At 41.2% G+C, this 23,047-nt stretch overlaps 2 protein-coding genes across 5 annotated transcripts in view; one reads left to right on the plus strand and one right to left on the minus strand.

Moving 5' to 3' along the window:
• Positions 1-572: 572 nt before the first annotated feature.
• Positions 573-23,047, minus strand: part of RBP4 (retinol binding protein 4) — a 349,798-nt gene continuing 327,323 nt past the window's right edge. For 2 of the 3 annotated variants that reach the window (XM_075841028.1, XM_075841027.1), the window contains exons 2-6: positions 6,295-6,450; positions 3,640-3,776; positions 2,485-2,591; positions 1,591-1,803; positions 573-867 (exon numbers count right to left, since the gene is read on the minus strand). In XM_075841028.1, coding sequence (XP_075697143.1) covers positions 854-867; positions 1,591-1,803; positions 2,485-2,591; positions 3,640-3,776; positions 6,295-6,420 — 597 coding nt within the window. In that variant the 5' untranslated portion in view covers positions 6,421-6,450 and the 3' untranslated portion in view covers positions 573-853. Of the gene's footprint in view, positions 868-1,590; positions 1,804-2,484; positions 2,592-3,639; positions 3,777-6,294; positions 6,451-6,693; positions 6,789-23,047 lie in introns of those variants that run through there. The other variant, XM_075841026.1, reaches the window with a different exon arrangement.
• Positions 14,088-23,047, plus strand: part of PDE6C (phosphodiesterase 6C) — a 49,196-nt gene continuing 40,236 nt past the window's right edge. For both annotated transcript variants that reach the window (XM_075841018.1, XM_075841017.1), the window contains exons 1-3: positions 14,088-14,564; positions 21,864-22,016; positions 22,103-22,192. In XM_075841018.1, coding sequence (XP_075697133.1) covers positions 14,088-14,564; positions 21,864-22,016; positions 22,103-22,192 — 720 coding nt within the window. The remainder of the gene's footprint in view (positions 14,565-21,863; positions 22,017-22,102; positions 22,193-23,047) is intronic.

Below are 23,047 nucleotides of genomic sequence, written 5' to 3' on the forward strand. Positions count from 1 at the left end.
AGCAGGAAATGAAGTTATAAATAGACCGAGGGCAGGAGCTAGAACCGTCTGGCAAGGTTGTGATAGGTTCTCCCACTAATGAGCCTACCAGCCTGAGTGGTAGCAGATCGAGTCACTCTATCAGACCTAGGAGCAGGTGCAGACTAATTAACCACGGGCGCCGACACAGAAGCTGTGTCTGGCAGATCCTTTACATATGCCAGGCAAGACTACGACACCTATGCCAGGCAGGAGTACAGCACCTATGCCAAGCAGGAGTATGGCACCTATGCCAGGCAGGAGTACGGCACCTATGCCGGGCAGGAGTACGGCACCTATGCCAGGCAAGAGTACGGCACCTATGTCAGGCAGGAGTACGGCATCTATGCCAGGCCTGAGCTCTCACTTCGGCATTTACTACCAGCGCATAAATCTTAGGGGTTTGGTTTTTGGAATGAATCGTTGAAATTCCACATTGGGAACCTGTAGCAGCCAGATCCTTCGGAGGATATTTCCGAAAAGTTATTTTACGGTAAATCCCTGTTATTGTGCAATACGTGAGGGATTGACATGAAATAAATGATGACTGTAAGTTTCTATGGAGTAGAAATGAATCTTGCTTTATTTCTGGAAAACGTAAATCAAACATATCAGGGAAAGGTTAACAGAAGGCGTCAACAGCTTGAGTGTGAAGTGCTATAAACATCGTACAATTAATCCGTATAAAATATGTACATTGCTGCTGTAATCATTCCAATACGTTGCCTCATAGCCAAGGTTCATTAAAGATTTATTTGCCAAAAATAGGATGCAGAGGGAGGCAGGATCTTCTTCCAAACTCGAAATCAAAAGGTTTCTTGTATATATTGAGAAATTAATCACAGTACCCTGTAGGAAAGGAGACCGGAAGGTCAATCATGGAGGCCAATATGTCTGAGGTACAAGCATAGGGGACCACGTGTGTTATGGGGTTCGCCACATAAAACATTCTCCGTTTATCTGGTTCAATATGTCTATAACATTTGTTACGGGATGTTATGGGAATTTATGTACACATACACTTTCATACCAATTGTCGCTGTGTGAACATGACCTGAGGCTTAATCATTGTATAATAAGTTTTGAAACTTTTTTTTTCATAGATTTTGTTTCAAAATATCACCAGTTTCAAGATCTCTGCTTGCTGTCAGTGCATGAGACATTTTTGCTTACATCCAAAAGCTACAGATTCACATACAGGGCTACAGCAGTGAAGTGAATCTTTACATCAGGTGAAGAAAAGCCTAGTTTACAGCGCATGGGACTACTGGCTTCTAGCAAGCTTCGTCAGTTGGACATGACAGGTTTTCAGCATCTGGATGTAAGCAATTGATGCCTCCTTTCACTGATGGCAAGCAGAAATCTTGAATATACGTGTGAATGAGACAGAGATACAACACCATGCACAGCCCATGGCCAGGAGTTGTGTTCTTTTTTGAAAAAAACTGGATGGGTTACTTTTAGTATAAAATGGTTGCCCCCACAGTTTATAGTGATGTGCACTTCATATTATAAAGCTTTTGCTGCACACGGTATATTCAATTTTAACTACATAAGCAAAACTCTCCTTACCATTGTGGGCAACAACTCTGTATTTTCGGTCCAAGCAGAGCTCCTCCTGCCTTCTCCTGACAATTCTTTGTGTCTCTGGAGAAAGACCATTGGGATCACGGGAGAAAATGAAGGAATAGCTGTCTAAACATGTGCCATCTTCAGCTTCCTCACGGCATGAATAGTGGACGGCATAGGTGTCGTAATCCGTATCCACCACCCAGTGGTCATCAACTGGAAACAAAGGGGTCGTTAAAATTGACTGTACATGGTAACATATATACAGGGACAGGTATAGGAAGAGTAAAACTTTCATTAGGGTTCTAGTCTGTAACATTAGTAGAATTATAGGATCGTGCCCCATAATACTTGACTAGTTATTCTCTGGATCCAAGGATCGGGGGGGGGGGGGGGGGGGGAGTTGTTTTTTATATTTTCAAACATTGTTTTATTTTGGATTCTTTTAAACTTTTTTTTCACCCAAGTTTACCTACTTTTTGGGTTGTTAGAGGATACTTCCAGTTTTCTTAACCCCCGTTCATTTGAAATTGCCACGCACCCAACTCAGTCATGGTTGGCCATGTGTATGAGAGGAGAATTTTTTTAATTTATTTTTTTGCAATTTCCTGAAACTGTGCATCTCTTGGTCTCTGTGTCTGTTATTTACTTGAATGGGGTTAAACTGCAATACCAGATACAGCCTATAGACAAGCGTGGCACTGTTTCTAAGAGAAAAAAAACAACTTTTTTTTTCTCTAATCTCATACATACAAGTATTTAGGAAAGTGGTACTTGGATTCAGTTGTGTTACTGAATATGCCGCAGGTATAAGATAAAGTTACAATGAATCATGTAAAGTACCTACACTTTCCTCTATCTAAAGTCATTATTTTGCTGATCTTCTGTCTCACTTACGTCCTTTTTCCAGGTAAGAGAGGACACCATGATACTTCATCTTGAATTTAGCAGGGTCATCGGTCTCTTGAAAGGTGCCCACCATATCAGCACACATTTCCATGGTCCTAAATAAATGCACAGATATCAGTAAGCTGTATAGCAGAGCTTTATAGTGTTTCCCGCTATATACTGTTGGATACTATATACTGTTGGATACTATATTTTTAGAGCATTCAGATAATATATACAGGGTTACTGTAAAGAAGAATTTATCTTATGTCTAAACACCTAATATCCCTGTCATATAACTATTTACATCATGCAGTTGCATAGTTGACAGTGTTGATGTGGGGGGGGGGGGGGGGCTCTAACTTTTAGTTTTTATTAACATCGTAGCAAAAAACAAGAAGACTGTAATGTAAAATTGGAAAGGAGGGAGCTACGAAAAAGCCAAAAGGTAAGTAGTGGAAGAAAGACGGTTCATAAACAGATCACAGTAGCAATTTTAGCCAACTAGAAAACTGAACACAATTGCACCCCAATATGACATTGTATATTATTAACTGGATCCACCTTTACAGGGATTATCCAATTTGGAAAATGCCTTTTTTGTTTGAGGGATCTCCTGATGATAAGCTGACAACAACGTGGAAGCCGTCATTGATCAGCTGTAATCAGTAGGGGAACCCTGCAACAAGTGTTCAATTTCCCTATAGCACCACCACAGGGGAAATTAAGTATTACACAGATCCCATTGAAGTCAACAGCATTTCTGTGTAATGCGCAGTTGTGCTGGGTCCTCCAGAGAGACAACCTTTGTAATCACTCTACACTTGCTAATAGATGAGTCATGAACGGGGATCTCATCCTTAAGTCAGAATTTCCTAATAAATTCTCATCTAAAATTGTGACACGTTATTGAAAAGATAGAAAGGTCCATGGAATAAGATATTTCCTGGAAGCTGGCCCTCATGTTATTAGGAGCCGCAACTATCCCAGAATGACAGAAACATGACTGCAGAGGTAAGAAAGTTAGAACCCACTGCATACCTTCCAATAAACAAGCTTTGGGGTGGCAGTACCCATTTTCGGACTGAATCTAGTTTTGTGATCAAATTGGGGGCACGACTGGGTGGACGATCAGTGAAAAAGCTGCAATATTGAGTTCCTTACTTGAAGAGGATGACTCTGCCTCTGGCTGTTGCCGTCATTTTTCCAGTTTCGTCAACATAGAACCTAGCCACAATGTTGTCAAGAAGAAACAGACCTTCTGGGTCCTTCTTGGCTACGGCATACCAAGTTCCAGCATACTGAGAATAAACATGGATGTCACATGTTATATATGTAGATAGGGATATGCACTAAGTCCATGGTTTATGTAAGAAGGTTCTATCTTGAGTTTAGCAGGTCCATTCGGGACTATCTCTAATGTCCTTCTTGGTCTGGTGATGTTTTTCACCATTCATCTCCAAACAGTTTTTTTTATCTCCATTTTGTATTGCTACATTTGCATATACAGATAATGGTGTGGATTTTGTTTTGAAGTTTTGATTGGTGGGGTTCCGAGCACTGAGACCCCCACCAATCGCTATAACGAACCGGCAGAAGCGCTCGTGTGACTGCTCAGCCGCTTCGTTTCTGTTCGGCTGAGACTTTCTATTGCCCCTGTACTCCAATACATTGATTTCCGGACAAGGCCGAACAGAAACGAAGCAATAGGTGGGGGTCTCCGTGCTCGGACCCCCACCAATAAAAACTTATGACAGGTCAGAAGTTTGTCGAACGTTTACTTACACTTTAAGGTAGCATTAAAGCAGATCGGTCACATCTCTATGCTGCCCTGTGTGAGCGGCTGGAAGGCGAGAGGAAGTGGGGGGAGCGTGTATATATGGATATACTTAAACTCATGCTTACAGCGCTGGCAGCGCACCACAAGTATAAGTTCTAAATACTCCTAATCTACTTAACATTAACTAAGAAGTGACAGCATGCGAAAATCAGTGTGTCTGTCACTTCTTTATGCTGTTCTCAGACAGGGCAGCGTAAATATCTGACCGATCCGCTTTAAGGTAGAAGAGCAATGCACCTTGTGATGAAGTGGTATACAGCGTATAAAAGTAGAGGTCGGTGTGTTGAACGTGATGTGCAGAAATTGTAATAATTCTCTTCCCACTGATCATGGACTTTAGTGTCATCTGTATATTGCAGATTAAAAGCACTTAAAGGGCTTGTCTAAGATTGGGAAAAAAGTTTCTACGTGTTTTCCAGAAACAGCACCACTTGTGTCTATAGACTGTGTCCGGTATTGCAGCTCAGCCCCATTCACTTGAATAGAACTGTGCTGCAAAAACAAACATAGCCCATAGACAAGAGTGGTGCTGTTTCTGGGGAAAAAGCAAAACCTTTTTTACTAATCTCATACAATCCCTTTTAATTATTTTAGTATATATTATTTACACTAACTATATATAAATATATGGGGAAGAATACAATATTTTGCCAATTGTCATAAATGTTCTATACATTTTGTTTTTCCCTGGGGTACAAATTATAAAGTTCATGTATGAATAATACAAATTAAAAGAAAATTGTTTTTAACAAAGACAGATTAATAAAAGTAAAAGATAACAGATAAAGTTGATTAGTAAATTAGTCTGATGATGTCTAAAACTACAGATGCTCGAGCCTTCAGATGTAGCAGAGCAAAATTTTTTATTGTCATAACTTTGAGTTGATATTCAGCATTTTTATTTGTAGTCGTTTGAAAAACTACAGGTGTGACATCACCAAATGATAAACTGAGCTCTGCTTAATCTATTATTATTGAATGCAATAAGTACGTAAATGGGATTACTGATAGCTATAATATATTGTGCTGCATTTTGTTTGACATTAGTCACCTGGGTACATAGATGATTTAAGATGTTAGGACACAGTTTGCATGCACTCAGATAGCAGAGCTGCCTATGTTGAAAGTAAAGGTTAGGTGGAGGCTATTGGAGAGCTGTTATAGCTGCCCCGGTGCCCATCTGTAACACAGGGAGAAGACTGATCATTAGTGATTTTCTTTCAACATCTACAACATAATATCTCTGCAGGGTCAAAATCAATAGGAATGCATCAAGGGTCACTGAGTTTCCTCCATATCACAGAAAGGCATGGATGTAACTAAGGCAGCATTACAGTGTGAGCTCCCCACCAAACAACCCTGTCCCCCATACTTCAGCTTCCATGTCCCTGTGAATGCAAAATTAACATATTGTTATAACTGCAGTCTCATCTGATCACTAGCAATCTCAATAATCCAAATCAGGAGATATTTTACTGTTCATGGTCATTTGACCACTAGAGGGCAGTATTACATGAATGTCTATAGATATTTTAATCTACAAGCAAGGAGTTGTGCAAATGTATATGTATGTGAAACTGTTATTTCTTGCAGTATTACAGCAGTGGTGTCTAAGATAAGTATTGGAAATTGGTCTAGATGAGACTAACAAATCAATAGGATAATTGCTGAGTAGAGTTTGTAGCTTAATAATTTATTAATAGTATTATTAATGTGATATCAATAACCAGAGTTTAAAATGTCTTGTGGAAGGACAGCAGATGTAGGTGGATCAATAAGTAGGTTTCTCCAATTTATTCTGCTTAAATTGTAGACGCTAATCGGGATACTGGCTGGTGGTGCCCTAAGCCACGTTTGACCCAATGCTACAGCTTCGTTGCCTGACTTTGACATATAATTGTAGAAAGTTAGTATTTCTCCTGCTTTTTAAATACCTTACAAAATCAATAATACAGATGAAATAAGAATTGTACACATACCCGAGAGATGTCAAAATCTGGCATCACCCTGAAGTTGCTCACACGGCAATCTCTATTGTATCTAGAGGCCAAGGAGCTCCCAAAATAGCACAGGGCAATTAACAGCCCAAAAACCTTTAAGTCCATCCTTCCAACTTTCAAGATCAGCTAAAGAAACTAGCAAAAAGAAAAAAGTTATCAAAAAGTGAAATAAAAGGTATACAAGGCAATGAGATGTGAGGGAAAGTCAGACGCTGTATGTCTTATATGAGGGGAATGTATTATGTGGGTTTTGGTAATTAAATTTAAAATGTAAGTGTTATAAGTATTTGTGTGAATGTCTAAGGCAAAACTATTGTAAATGCGTGTTCATTGGGATAGCGCAAGCCGTGATATGCAATAGATATGAGAGAAGCTTACAGAGTCCAGCTGCTTCCAGATGTAAGAAACCCTGGAATGCAGCGTCTGGGAGGTTTATATACAGCTCCGCCGTCACACGGTTTCGTAACATCATCTGCACAAGGTAAAAGACCTATGTTTTAAGCTGCCACTTCATCCAGTCCTAGCTGGATAGGGGCCCACTTCAACAAACTTGCATAACATCGATCTGTGCACTTTAACCCCAACCCATCACTTGCAAAAATAAAAGCAGAAAAACCCTAAAGCAATCTCATAATAAGGAGAGAAAATATGACACCCTGTGAGAGAACATAGAGAGAGGGGGAGAAGGATTTGCCAAAACATATTTGGGAGCGTAGTCTGTGGCTTGGAGGTTTTTGGCAATGACCCAGCTCTCCGGGAGGGCACACAAAATCCATTCATGCACAGTCCTGTAAAGAGCTGCTCTGTTTTGTTGCGTATTTCTCATACAAAAACAACTTTCCATCAGGCTACATTCTGCCTTCTCTTAGTACAAGTTCAAGCTCTTCACTGGATATGTTTTGGCGTTGTAGCCGATTTAATATTAAATCCCAGGTCTCTTCAGAGTGTCTACAATGTCAGCCTGAATATTAGTGGGACCCCATTATGGCCTATTAGTGGTGTCCGCAATTACATAACTGGGAATTACATGGTGTCTTTCACTAGGGGAGACCCATTTAAAGCAGGATATCTACTAGATGTTGACAGTACATGCCCATTCAAAGTAACAAATGGGTGCAGGGTCAAACTGGCAAACCGGAGTACTATAGGTTCCACCCGTGAGCCCAGGCACGGGAAAATAATGGGCCGCAAAAGTCCAGCAGAAGACCTTCCCATTTGGAGCTGACTTTGGGGACAATCACTTGTCACTAGAGTCTATTTTGTATGGGCTGATTCACAAATAACCTATTATTCCTTATTGATGATATCTCCTCTGTGTCCAATGACAAAAACAACATTTATGATGCAATTATTACTCCTTATTGGCTCCAGACAAAAGTTGTACGAACCATAGAGGCAAACCATGTTGCGGTTATGGGGCCCTGGAGTGAGAGAGCCCCTTTCAAACTTAGTCTTATACCTTTGCCCTTCTGTCCTCACTGGAATTACCTAGCAATAGGGAGGGCCCATTTTAATACCTGCTATGGGGACCACTTACCTCTATCTTGGCCCTGCTGTCAGATAATTACTGCATATACAAAGCCGATATCTGAGGGGAGGCAATTACATCACTAACCAGTTCAATGTGATTTGTCCTGTTACAGGACTCAATGTTCATACTTCTTTCCATTTATGACTTCAAGGCTAAGTTCAGACGTGGCAGAAAAAATACGCCACATCTGAACATATCCATACTATCAGTGGCGTAACTACCACTGTACCAGCCATAACGGCTGCTACGGGGCCCGTGGCATGAGGGGGCCCGTGCCGACCCATTGGGAGGGGCTCCCCCATGCCCGGTGGCTCTGCTAGAAGCCTCTATGGCTGCTACAGAGGAAGCAACGCTGGATTCAATAGCATCTGCGTCCTTAGGATGCAGATACTATTGTACACTATGACAGAGCAGGGAGGTATCTTCCTGCTCTGCCATATGCATAGGCTACAGGCCATGTTTGGCCTGCAGCCTATCAGGCGCAGGGTCAGGATCCCTGCGCAGGTTGGTGTAATGACGTCACTGGATCATGCCGTCCCTACGCAAGTATCCCGTCGGCGTTGAGGAGCTGCTCCGTTCTTCGGGGGAAGGAGGCCTAGTTGAGTATAATTTTTATTTTGTTCAAGGCAATATATCATATTATATACAAGGGAGCTGGGAGCGCTATCTACAGTTGTAGGCTGTATGGCGCAATCTACAGGAGGGGGCTGTATGGGACTATCTACAGGGGGTACTATTTACAAGGGGAGCTGTGTGTGGCACCCAGGGGAGGGGGACCCAGTTAAAGGTTTGCCACGGGGCCCAGTGTTTCCTAGTTACGCCCCTGCCTACTATGATCTAAAACCAAGGGGATTCTGGGAGTATGACCAGACCTAAAACTTCAGCCCTATTCTTTAACCTGATTTAGGAATCTGTGTAAATGAGTGTTTATCCTGCAGGCCGGGCACCTCTCTGTGCCTCACAGTCAATATTTGCTGTGGTGTTTCATCATGTCATAAAGTGTTCTTTTCCTTCTGTTAAATATTTTCCAAAATTGTGAGTGTTAAAATGTGCACAATGGATACAAAGATCACCTGTCCCATTTCAGTACCTTGCAAAAGTATTAACCCCCTCCTCCTCATCTGAGTTTTTCTCTTTAGCTGTATTATGACCTTGAATTAAGATTAAATAATTTTTTGGGGGGGTTTTACCATTTGATTTACACCACATGCCAGCCAAAAACAAATGGGTGGAGGGGAGTCAGTAGTGTGAGCACTCTGAGGAGGTACAAAAAATAGAGGAAGTGTTACTATAAGTTCGCTCACCACATGTCCACCACGCTTCTGTTGCGTTTTCACTGCATTTAGTTGATGCAAGTTGGTATGGAGTAAATCCAAATGCTGTAGGTGCTCGCAAATACTCCCAAACTGGTCCTGTGTCGACAGCAGGTGATCAAGGCAATAGTGGTGTATAGTATAACAGTGGTCTGAAACGCGTAAGCGTGGTCCCGGGATTTTTGGTTTTAACTTCTTTGTATTAATATGACCAAATAAATCTTACAACTTTTATTTTGAGTGCTGAATTCACCTTCACTATACACCACTATTACTCTGAGGAGGTCCTCATTCAGGAGAATAGACTACTTATCCAAGAAGTCTATATTCCAAGAGAGTGGGCAGCACTCCTATCTCAGCCCTGGCTGCATGGGATTTGGGGTCAAGGTTGCATTTGAGGCCGTCACAGTCCGGCAAGTTGACCACCACTGCTTTACTAGGGACGAAAACTTTTGCATCGATTTATTACCAACTCAATGATGTATAGTACAGCAATAGTTATAGCTTAGGTTTCAAACACAACATGACTATGACTCTTGGCCTACAGGTATTCTTGTAGAGAGAGATAATTATGTAGGTGGTGCACTGACTATCATCACCTCAATTGCGCAATGATGTATATACTATACACTCCTATAGAGGGTTATATCTGAGTATACAGTGGCACAAGATGTTATAATGGTTAGTTGAGGGTAACTAGTTAATGCTTTTGTACTAGGGCCCTGGGTCTTCAAGCTTCAAGTTATGGACTGACTTCATTCAAAGCTTCCAGATGTGTCAGAGCAGAGAACATTAGTACAGAAATATTGCTGAATACTCTATACTGATGGAAACAGTCAGCAGGGTAGTAGCAGAGTATTACAGGAATGCTATCCCTACTATAGGAGTGATTCCAATAATAATATTGTATTCAGGATTTACTATTTAGGCAACAGGTACAGCATTTTAAATGCTTCACTACGTCAAAATGTAGATCTGTGAAAATGATGGGAGAAGTAGTTTTTCATTGATAATTAGCATTGTATTTGATATTACATGTAGTTAACATACCTATGTGATATTATTTTAAAATAACATCTATACTTTTGTATCATTCCCCATATCTGTTTAACATAAGCATGTAGATGGAATACTACAAGGAGCTATTACTAAGTTAACCAAATACATTGGTTATAATTATGTCTATTAGATACAATTCCTTGATACTCAAAAGTAAAGGGCCTTTTACACAGGCCCACAATTGGCCAGTGCAGCGAGCGCTGATCAACGAGACATCGTTGATCGGCGCTCGTTTGCTCTATCACACAAAGCTTTGGATGGGGACGAGCGGTCGTTAGTCCAATCGCTCGTCCCCATACGTTATTATCATGTCCGCAGCGCGTCTCCCTCTTTACACAGGGAGATGTGCTGCCGACAACGATGAGAATTCACTTTTTTTTTAAACGATACGACCAGTAGATGATTGAGTGTTTGCTCGTTCATTTGCTGATCGCTGCCCTTTTTACACAGGGCAATTATCGGCAACGCGCGTTATATGAACGCTCATCTGCACCGGAATTGCCCAGTGTAAAACCCCCTTTAGAGACATACATCAATTGTAATTTCAATGTTTAATTGAATACACAAGACCACGTCCCACAACTCTCCATTTCTTCATACTTTCTGTCAATGATGAAATCTTATCCCTGAGATGGGTGACATGGGACCAGCCTAACACCTCTCCTGCATTATACCCCAGAGTCAAACATTTACATAGACTTTTATGAATAAATGAAGAGGAGACCAGCTCTGGAATCCATCAAAAACGAGACCCCTTACAGGCGGAAGACTTACAGGAGATAGTGTTCAAAGATGATGTTCTTTATTATACAGAAAGAATGGCTCCAAATGTAATGCGTTTCGGAGATTCAACACCCCGTTTTCAAGTACATGAGACAGTATACAGAACAGACCATAACAGCGCTATTTACATTTCTAAAAATGGCGCCACTTGAGAGGACTGCCCATTGGGCGCGGTTACACACAAAAGAGAAAACAAAAACTGATCACTGATCTACTGTCTGATCGGGTCGACTTTGTATCGATCTCTCCCCTCCTGTTATTTCCTATACGAAGAGCCGCACAATACCTCTCTTCGCTTCCCTATCCTGACTGCTGCACGTCCCGTCGCTTTGTCTGTCACCTATCTCTCTCTTCATTTATTGTTTAACCATCAGCACAACTGCCTGCAGTACCTTTATTATCTTTTTATTCTATGTTTTTTAACGTCTCTATGAATTTGTGTACCATCAATTTCAAATCTTAGCACAACACTAAAAGATGACCCTCCGTAATCTCTTTGCCTAAAAACGTATTTCTACAATTCGGACATACTCGCCCTATGCAGTGCCTATTTGTTCCCATTTTTTCTAGCCACTTACATAGATTTCTATGGGCCAGACATATGCCAGAAGAGTGCCCTTATGGCATACATTTGGCTGGTTGACTTTTGGATATCTCTTTTAACTTTTTTGAAGAGTGAAGGGGACAGCCTACTGCAAAAACACGTGTACCTTAGGCCCCATGCACACGATCGTATTTTCATCTATCCGTAAATATTGTCCGTAAATACGGATCTGTAGTCATCTGCATATATACGGAACAGTATCCGCAAGTACGGACCGTAGTGCATCCGTATATACGGATCCGCAAAAACAAGAAAACCACAAATGATGTGCAACATCTGCAAACATGGCGTCCACCTTATCTGGACCCCATTGGATATGATATCGCATTGTGTAATGCAAACCTATACTATTGTATGCTAATTCTCTTGGTGCACATGTTACACATACATCATATTGGCTATATAAACTGCTGTAATTAATAATATCCGTTCTGAATAGGAATTCAGAGCTCTGTGTACACAATAAACCTTCTTTAACCTAACAAGCAGCATGTGACATCCTATGGAGATTGAGAAATTTTTACACTGCCGTAACATTTTTCCATATATGGACAGTGATGTCAGAGAGAGAGAGAAGGAGTCCCAGGCAGAGCGCTACAAGCGTCTCTGCTCCGGGACTACATCTCTGGGGAAGCCCCTAACATCACTGTCCATATATGGAAAGAGAGCGTGGGCAGCACAGCAGAACAAGAGAAGCCTCCAGGGCCCAGATGGGTGCCGACATCCAGGGATCTGACTTGTAAATCCCACAATGTCCAAACAAGTAGAAAAGAGAGGCAGCACTCCAAACAGATGTCGTCAGAAAAGTGGATTAATTCTCCCATCAGTGCAGTAAACAGTGCAACGTTTCAGCTGCTCAATGCAGCCTTTGTCAAGCATGTATGGACAGTGTTGTCAGGAGCAGAGCAGTGTCCCAGGCAGAATGCTAGTAGCGCTCTGCCCGGGAGTTTGGCTTTGGGGTTGCCCCTGACAACACTGTCCATATATGGACGGTGACGTCAGGGGTTTCTCCTGAAGCGGAATCCCTAGCCAGAGCATCGGCAATACTCTGGCTGGGGATTCCACTCGTAGAGGGAACCCCAAAGGCGCTATATACAAGGAGGGAGGCTGTGTGGCAGTACCTGGGAGGAGGGAGGCTGTGTGGCAGTACCTGGGAAGAGGGAAGCTGTGTGGCACTACCTTGGAGGAGTGAGGCTGTGTGGCATTATCTGGGAAGAGGGGGCTGTGTGGCACTACCTGGGAGGAGGGGGCTGTGTGGCACTACCTGGGAGGAGGGGGCTGTGTGACACTACCTGGGAGGGAGGACTGTGTGGCACGATCTACGGAGGGCACTAAATTTATGGGCGTACAAACTGGGGACCTAACTTCTATATGGTGTCATAAACAGGGCCTAACGTCTATATGGGGGCACAAAGTGATGTTTTCTGTCATTTTACTGCCGTTGTGATTTCCCCCGCAAAGAGGCCCATTAAGTCTATGTCGCCCAAGGGCCCACATAAACCTGGAGACGGCCCTGGTTATAATGTAAGTCAACCTCAGCCATATGCAACTGTATAGCCATACAGTTGTACATGGCTGCAGATATATATATATTCTTTATTTTTTTTTCCGGGCGTAAGTGCTGTAGTTGGCAAACATGGTGTGAACAGAGCCTTACCATTCTACAATACTATATCATAAGTCATTATGCAGGCTACAATTCAGGGCAAACTAACTGAGTGTAAAATGAAATATGGCCAACATGGTTAAGCCACATTGCACACTATGTGTATTGGAATTATATCTCCGAAATTAGAGGGTAGTATCATAAGGCCAATTTTTAATAGACTTTATCTGCATGAATAATTGTAAAAAATAAAAATGTATAATATTATTTTTTTATAATTATTTTAAATTAAACACAAAACAGAACAATTTATGTCTAATACACAGCAATTAGAATTTTGAATATTGACCTATCCATTCATTCACATAGCACAATGACTGTAGGTGGTACAACCGTCCACCTTTATTTAGTCCCATTATTTTCTACAATCTAAATCTAATATGCGATTAGCTCTTCCATTCACAAATACGTAAGTAAGTCACGGGACTGGATGTTAATCATGAATTAAATGTTTAGTGTAGACGCACGTTCCAGTTTGGTACATTACAGGGGAACAGAGCTGTGATCTTAAAATGGATTGCTCTGTCTAAAATGGTTCTTGCGGGATTTACAAGCTAAAAGCATGCCAGGGGTTTAGTGTCCTGACATCTGTTTAATTAGCCGTCTTCAGAATCCTAGGCTAAGAAGACACTAAGCTAGTGCCTTCTGTCAAACCTCAAGAAGGTTGGCGAGGATTTTTTAAGCTCTCCAGGATACATAAGTGTTCATAGAGATAGTCCACAGAATGACCAATTCGCAATGTCTTTTATGACTAAAAATATTTAAATATTTTTAGTCAACAAAATTATGCATTATTGAGAAATAATCATCAAGAAAATGGGAGAGTTGAAGAAAGAAGATGTTGAGAAATACCTGGAAAACAACCCTCAATTTGCCAAGGATTATTTTGACAGAAAATTGAGAAGTGAGGCTGTCGGAGCCTTGTTCAACAATAAGCAGCTGGATTTCAAAGATGGGGTGTCATTTCGTGACCTAACAAAACTGGAAGAAGCGGACATCTTGTTGGAGTTAGTGAAGGAGATCCAAGATGACAGTAACATGGAGAAGACCATTCACAAAATCCTTCAAAGACTTGCATTCTTCCTCCAAGCCAGCTATTGTAGCTTGTTCCTCTTTAGGTCCCGGAACGGAATACCAGAACTAGCCACAAGGCTCTTCAATGTCACCAAGGACTCTAAGTTTGAAGACAATCTTGTATCTCCTGAAAATGAAATTGTTTTTCCTTTAGATATTGGTATCGTGGGGTGGACGGCTCATACAAAGAAAACATTCAATGTCCCTGATGTGAAAAAGGTAAGCGACTAATACCATGGTATCTATTGATACGGAGAATGATTAATGAGAATTGTGTTTAGACTTTTGGTAAAATGACTCCAATTCAAACAAATGTAAGTTATATAAATATATATATGTACCATTAATAACATCCATTTCTGTAATAACCTTCACTTGTCCTTCAAAAGTTGTCCATGGCGAAGACTTTTATTCCTGTGTAGGCAAGGTGTCTTATTAATATCACATTTATAGGAATAATACAGAGGTGTAGCTGGGGGGAGATAACGCTAGCAGGGCATGTCACCCCAGGTGCTGGGCGCTAGCAGGGAAGCCAACAAGCCACTCCAAATTGGCTAGGGTATTTAGATAAAGGCCTACGGCCATGGATGAAGGGAAGCCTACCACTCAGACTTTGACTGGCGGATCTGGGGTTTTGCAAAATGATGAATCTCATCTTAAAAATACATATAATTTTGACTATCTAACAGAGGCCTTGGTTGGATGATGTCTACAAATTTATCTTTGCAAAAGTTGTATAGTGTGATATAAAGTAGACCTGACACTTGTCCTATCTGAAGACATCATTGGATATAATTGGGGCCGATGTGCTTGGCGATATATTGTAATAGGGTTTTTACTGTAAAAGCAGATAAAGTCCTAGATAGAGTCATGTGGGAGGTCCTAGGAGTCCGGCTATCCTTGCCCACACAATGTGATTGACAGCTTCCCCTCTACACAGGCTCATACTTTGTGGACTATTTTTATGATACTAGGTAGACCAAGCTGCTACTTTGTAGCAGAAATATCACCTGGAACTGGTAATTTGGTAATACAATATATGATCACAAAACATATTTCTACAGTGCAACACACAAGGGCTGGATGTTGTACGTAAGGCATATGGTCACTTTTGAACGCCGTTTTATGTTTATATGTACAGTATAATGTTCTGTACTGTTTCTTATAAGATTTAGAAGTCACCAAGGAGTTATGTGACTCTATAAAAGCACATTGTTGTATTCATAGGGGGTTAACTATTCCTTATAACAAACACCTCATCTGCTGCAGAACCTCTTTTTGAAGAGTAAGTGGGAGATTCATGTCAATCATTTCTTCAAAATGAGGGTCTGCAGACGCTGAGGTGTGTTACAGTACTAACCACAGTGTGCCCTGAAAGGCGAGCCAGAGTGCTCTCCATTGTCAACTACGATGCTCCTCTATTGCCAGCCACGATATATATATCCCCCCACTTCCTGACCCAATGTTCTCCAGAGACAGTAACTATGTTCCCCCAATGTGAGCTGGAATGCCCTCCCCCCAAGTGTAAGCCACAGCTCACTCACTTGATGCATGTTGGTGGCTAATCTTTGGCGGCTCCACATGTAACTTTCCCTTCCTGTGCCGCCAGCAAAGAAGAAGAAACTTCCCAATGGCAGATGCCATCTGTAACAGAACTTTTCATGGTAGAGTTACATTTCCATTCACAACTCTTCTGGTTGCCATTTGAAACAGTCAACAGTAGCTGAACTCCCATAGTTCAATAGACAAGTTACATACCTCGCAGGTGCACCTCTTCTGAAAAGACAGTCCCTAGTTTCGACCCAAATCTATCTTTTTGCTCCTTAAATGTCTCTTGAACCCATAAATAGGTTTGCGTTAATAAATTTACTATCACACTTCAAAAAGCAATATAGCAAAAGAAAAATCAATGTCTGGTTCAACCTGGAGTTGTCAAGTTGTGCAGGGAGTTTTAGTTTCACAACAACTGTCAAACTACAGTTTGGCAACCACTGTTCTATCCAGACATTGAACCAGCAAAGAATGATGGGAGATTTCAGCTCTGAAGCCTGTGGGTTTGTGAATTCACCTCAGAACTATAATACAGGCTGTAACTCAGGAACAGCACAAGTAAACCTAAATGAAGCAATGTACTGTATTTACAAAGCTACTCGAGGTAAAAGGTAACTATAGGCTTTATGCCTCGAGATGTGAATAATGTTAATATTATACTCTCCCTATTCTGACTAAATGGAACGATACCTGTTCTCGGCATGTCCACACCAATATTGAGTTTGTAAAACACTTACTGACTTGTTTGATACGTTGTGTTGTGAAATATTCAGTTTTATTAGGAAAACTTTAGTTTGCTAGAGGCATCCTGAGGAAAAAGAGATAATTATCTGATTACTCGACAGACATCAGTAATGTGAAATGACACAACTAAAGTATGAAAGATATGAGGATCTGTGCCCCTAAAAGAGTTTTTGTTACTAAGATGGGTCACTAACTTCTAGTCAATTCAAGTGACCTTCCAATTGGAGGGTCCCTTTTCATAAAATGTCTCTGTTTTCAGCTCCAACATTTTATTTATGTCAAAATTATAGCAGTGGGGATAAAAGCAAAAATCACGGTGCCACATAGTGCAAATAAACAGATGGATAAAAGTATATCGGACATATACAATAGTGCTCTCACCTGGGAGTGATCAAAACCAGGATTAAAGGAGTAATTTCCAATGTGTGCTGCTGCCAAGACCTAAGGGCGGTGAGCCATCCGGTCACCGCAAGCATAGTGGAGTAGGAGGGAATGAAAAACAGATCTTGTTTCGGCGCTGCTACCTTACAGCAGTAGCAACGGTGACAAATGTTGATACACCATCAGATTACCCCCTTCCTCTCACGAGATATATGGCAAAGAAGTCTGAAACCACCTCCAGAGACTGCGCTGACACCCAATAAATACCTTTTCATTTACACCCCAACTTGTGGGACATTTTAACTGGTAATGCCCTCAAAAACGTTCATATGTACAGTGCCCTGGAAGTTACTGGCGCTATCAAGGAAAGAATTACTCCATAGAAACACCCCCAACTAATTACATTTGATGAAATACCTCCCTTTTGAGGTCCTGTTCATAGGATGGATCTTCGAAAAATGGGTCTCTTGGTAGATCAGCAAAGCCTCCTCTATGGAGCACACCATATTGATCTATCTATCTATCTATCTATCTATCTATCTATCTATCTATCTATCTATCTATCTATCTATCTATCTATCTATCTATCTATCTATCTATCTATCTATCGTGTTTAAGAGTCACCAATGAGAATGAAAACCACTTATAAATAGAATGACGCTATTGGTGTAACTAGATGTAGATCTAGCACTTCTATCTACCTGGTGTTGCATTGTTTTATGGATGTCTGTTATATCTCATCTGATGATGATGTCACTATACACCTAATAGTAATAATAATACATGAGTCTCATCCATTATTTGAAATAAAAGTGTGCAGCGGTTTGTCTGTTAATGCTGTGCACAGGTGATATTGCAGTAGATTGAAGTCCTTGTCGTATTTCGACCCTCCAGCACATGGCAAGCCGGGGATAATCCTGATAAGTGCATAAGGCTGATTATAGGGTAAAGATCAAGTAGAATCTGTGTAGCGTAAAATGTCACAGGGTAATTCTGTCTTCAGTGCACACACAGGCTGGATACCATCCACTATCTGCTCCATCTAATGCTATATATCACCACAGTGACGCTTGAAGTAATGAGCCCTGCCTTCTCCACATGCTTTACACTTTTAATTTGTCACGTACACATGTAAAAGATACAATATTTTAGTGCTGCGATATTTTTGAAGACCATGGTAAAAAAACAAAAAAAACACAAAAAAAACCATTTACCATTGCACGGTCTAAAACTTTCTGTTCTAACATTTTATAAATGTGAATTTACAGACTACCCCAACATTATTCTGCAGACAGCTGCATTTAATACATCAGTCAGGGGACAGGCAGTTGTCTAAAGTGGCATGTGGGGGGAGGGCTTCATTTAATGGGGAAAAACAACCCAGAATTTATTTGTACAGTCAAGCGACTGATCTTGTTGTAGGTTCCAGGGTTCATGGTCAGGAATAAACTTTCACTGGGTGACAAGTGCCGACTACAACCACTCTGTTCTTCCCTGTAGGTTTATAGCTTGCCTTTTACCTATCTTTATATATAGGGGACACAACCGTACATACATTTATGGACACCACACGTACTGGCATATAACATACATGTTCAGCAAAGCCATGCAGGCATGTTACTGGGTGAATGGAGGCAGATAACTGTAAGCTGAATGATTGCCCATCCGACAGCTACCATGTGGAGCTTCAGGGGCAAATCCCTGCCTTGGGCTTCAAGAGAGCTTCTTGCGTCCATGACTGCAGTTGAAAATTGTATTGTTTGAGTATAACAATAACTTTAATGAGCATCTTCTTAATGCAGACTGCTAATAGGGGCGCCATTTTACTTAGTCATGTTAGAGTGAATACAGATCAGCCTCCTGTTGATCGCAGGGAAGTATAAATGTCTGTAAGAAGGGGAAAATAGAACATCGGTGCCAGAGTTATTTGTTAGCTGGATATTAAGACTCTCCATGGATGGAGTGAGAGCCCTTTTACATGGACCAATATGGGGCGTTAAAACGAGTGCCGGTCAACGAGAGCTATGATCAGTAATGTATGGTGATGATCGATCATTACTACGATTGCTCGTCCCTATACATCTCTATCTATTTCATTAAGCAGGGAGATGTGCTGCCGACTAGCGACCATTTTATTGGCGGCATAAATAATCAGAACAGCCGATCAATGAGCGTTTGCTCGTGCATTGACTGATCGTTGCCCTGTTCATACAGGGCAATGATCGGGAATTAGCATTCATATGAACGCTCGTTGGCCTGATCATTGGCCCCATGTAAAAGTGACTTTATTGTAGGTACAAATTTACATCAGCAGAACACGTTATTGAGGGCCCTAAAAGATAAGTTTGGCCATTAGTCGTTCTCTTATCTATTTGACCTCCGGACAGACATTTTATATAAGGTATTGCTGTCTGCCCTCTGAGATTATTAATCAGTAAATGAACATGATGTAATCTGATCTAAAGTATTTGTGGCCCTGCTCTCATTTTAATTTAATCAGGGCGAATTTAATTAATGCAACCAGAATTAAAATTATATCATCTCAGTAAGACCAGACTCTTCCATCCCGTACATCAGAGAAATTGTGCAGATTAGTAATATAAGGTATGAAATCTGATAACAAGATAATCATATAAACTGTGGGTAATCCCAGTAATATTCAGATTATCTCAGATTCTGCCCATGTCAGTAGCTGCTCGAGCTCCTGAATGATGTATGGCCTGCTGTTTGATGTTCATCATGTCCTTACTATATAATCTGTAGCAACATTACTGGATGTTTATTAAAAGGATTGTCCATTTTCAGCAACTAAATGTTATTCGTTGTATAATGAAAAGATATACAATTTTCCAATATACTTTCTGTATCAATTCTTTACAGTTCTCAAGATCTCTGCTTGCTTTTATTCAATAGGAACTTACATTGTTTACAGTTGCGCTTGCAATGGGTGAGCAGGCCATACTTGTGCAGTCTCTTCATTGGAGAAAAAATGGGAGAGCGGGGACTGTCACGTGTTTCTACTCAGAGATTTCTGCAACTCTCATTTACTTCAGTGACTTGTTTGCCATTGCAAATGGGACTACAACTATAAGCAAATTACCGACCAACAGGCTACTGTGATCCATAACTATAGACTTCCATAAACAGCAGTCTGTGGTTCGCTGATGGGCTTTAAAGACCGCCTCGGGAAACTCGAGCTCCCTTTATCTGCCATGTTCTAGGTTTTATCAGAAGTGATTCTATTAGAGAATTGCACACGTTGGCTAAAATGTGACTGAATTGCAAAGTGCATCCAAACGTGGGGATAACTTGAATAATATTACCGGTTTGTAACATTCATTGAAAAGGTGTTTTATTTTATCACAGCCATATCACTATGTTATGCCCACCAATGTCCGATCAGTGGGAGTCCGACCGGTGTGATCCTTGCCAAATGCGAGCTGTGCTAGGCAAGCGCCATGCCACTTGGTCTCTTGCCAGCACCACTTGCTTGGAAACAGGTTACATGTTCTAGCAATCAGCAGGGGTCAAAGCAGCCAAACCTCTGTCGATCAGACATTGGTGGCATATCCTAGCCATATGACACCAATGTCTGTGATGAGTATACCCTATTAAATGTTCCATTAAAATATTTTAGTTGTTTGTCCCCTAGAGTGCATTCGGAAAGTCTTCAGACTCTTTCACTTTTTTTCACATTTTGTTGTTATGTTGAGGCCTTGTGCTAAAATTAAAAAAAATCTCGTTTTCCCCCATCATTCTGCACTCAATCCCCCATAATGACAAAGTGAAAACAGAATGTTAGTTCTTTGCTAATTTATTGAAAATGAAAAACTAAAATATTGCATTGACATAAGTATTCAGACCCTTTACTCAGTACTTAGTTGAAGCACCCTCGGCAGTGATAACAGCCTCCAGTCTTCTTGGTTATGATGCCACAAGTTTTGAACACCTGGATTTGGGGATTTTCTGCCATTCTTCTCTGCAGATCCTCTCAAGCTCTGTCAGGTTAGATAGGGACCGTCGGTGGACAGCCATTTTCAGGTCTCTCCAGAGATGTTCGATTGGGTTCAAGTCAGGGCTCTGGCTGGACCACTCAAGGACAATCACAGAGTTGTCCCTAAGCCACTCCTGTGTTGTCTTGGCTGTGTGCTTAGGGTCATTGTCTTGTTGGAAGGTGAACCTGCGGCCTAGTCTGAGGTCCAGAGCACTCTGGATCAGGTTTTCATTAAGAATATCTCTGTACTTTGTTCCATTCATCTTTCCCTCAACCCTGACCAGTCCCTCTGTCCTAGCCACTGAAAAACACCCCCACCCACAGCATGATATCCCCACCACCATGCTTCACTGTAGGGATGGTATTGGACAGGTGATGAGCAGTGCCTGGTTTCCTCCAGACATGACACTTAGAATTAGAGCCAAAAAGTTCAATCTTGGTTTCGTCAGACCACAGAATCTTGTTTGTCACAGTGTCAGAGTCCTTTAGGTTCTTTTTTGCAAACTCCAGGCGGGCTTTCATATGTCTTTTACTGAGGGGAGGCTTCTTTCTGGCCACTCGGTCATAAAGTCAAAATTGGTGGAGTGCTGCAGTGATGGTTGACCTACTGGTATTTTCTCCCATTTGCACACAGGTTTTTGGAGCTCAGCCAGAGTGACCATTTGGGTTCTTGGTCACCTCTCTTACCAAGGCCCTTCTCGCCTGATTACTTAGTTTGGTGTGGTGACCAGCTGTAGGAAGAGTCCTGGTTGTTGGACAAATTCCTCCATGGCTGGTCGTACCTGTACCTGTACACCGTTTTTGTGACTGAAAAATATGTTCAAACATTAACGTGTCCATCTCTACAGAACGCACACTTCTCTGACTTTTCGGACAAGCAGAATGGCTATACTACAACCAATCTTCTGGCTACACCCATTCTGTATGGAAAGGAGGTTTTAGCAGTCATAATGGCCATTAACAAACAGAACGCCCCAGCCTTTACCAAGGAGGATGAAGTGGTAAGATAAGAAAATATATTTACATATGAGAGCTCCAGGCAACCTGTCAGCAATATATAGACGAGTAATTATTTTTGTTCTTGCAGGTCTTTACCAAATATCTGGATTTTATATCTGTTGTTCTTAAACACTATCATATCAACTACCTTCATGGCGTTGAATCCAGGAAAAGTCAGGTAAGCAACTAGACCTTGCATCAGTGTTCTGCTACCATACCGATTTTCATTAGGTTTAGTGCCAATTATTCTACAATTGGTTGCACCATATAAAGCACCTATAATAGCAGCCCCGTGTGTTCAATAATTTGTTGTCAGTCCTTCGCATCTTCTTGCAGAGCTGCTTTATGTTAGATATATTAGTAGATATCTCTACTGGGTTTAAGTCAAGACTTTGACTAGGCCAATCCAAAACGTTTATTTTTTTTCTCTCAAGCCATTCAGTTATAGGATTGCTTTTGACCATTTTATGAACAGGTGACCAGCCGTCTGGTTTAGGAAAACCCATGTTCGAATACCCTTCTTGTCATCCCATAACGGATAGAGCCTACAAAAAGTGTCTCTGACTCTGGAGGACCCAGCAAATATGTGTATTACGCAGATAGCTTATTGATGGGAACTGTGTAATGCTTCATTTGCCCTCTGGTGGTGCTGCAGGACAATTAAACTCTTACTTCCTGGTTCCCTTGCAAATTACAAATAAAACAGAAATGGACTGTCCAAGGTGGACAACTCCTTTAAGAATTTTCTGGTATAGTATAAAATCTAACAAAGCATCCCAATACCATCACTGCCATGTTCCTTATTGCTGTATGCTATATTTTTTGCTTATGTTTTATGGCCCACATATGGCAATCTATAAGCTAAAGAGTACAACATTTGACTCACCTGTCCATAGAACATTAACTCAAAAAATTTGTTCTTTATTTGTTTTATAAATGTGTCAATCAACATTTCATTCCATTCTGTTCTTTCTTGAATCTCATTTGTGCCCAGTCTTCTTTTTGTGGTGTCAAGGACAATGACCTTGGTTGA

The sequence above is a fragment of the Rhinoderma darwinii genome, chromosome 11 (genome assembly GCF_050947455.1).
Source record: "Rhinoderma darwinii isolate aRhiDar2 chromosome 11, aRhiDar2.hap1, whole genome shotgun sequence".
In the NCBI taxonomy this organism is placed as follows: domain Eukaryota; kingdom Metazoa; phylum Chordata; class Amphibia; order Anura; family Rhinodermatidae; genus Rhinoderma; species Rhinoderma darwinii.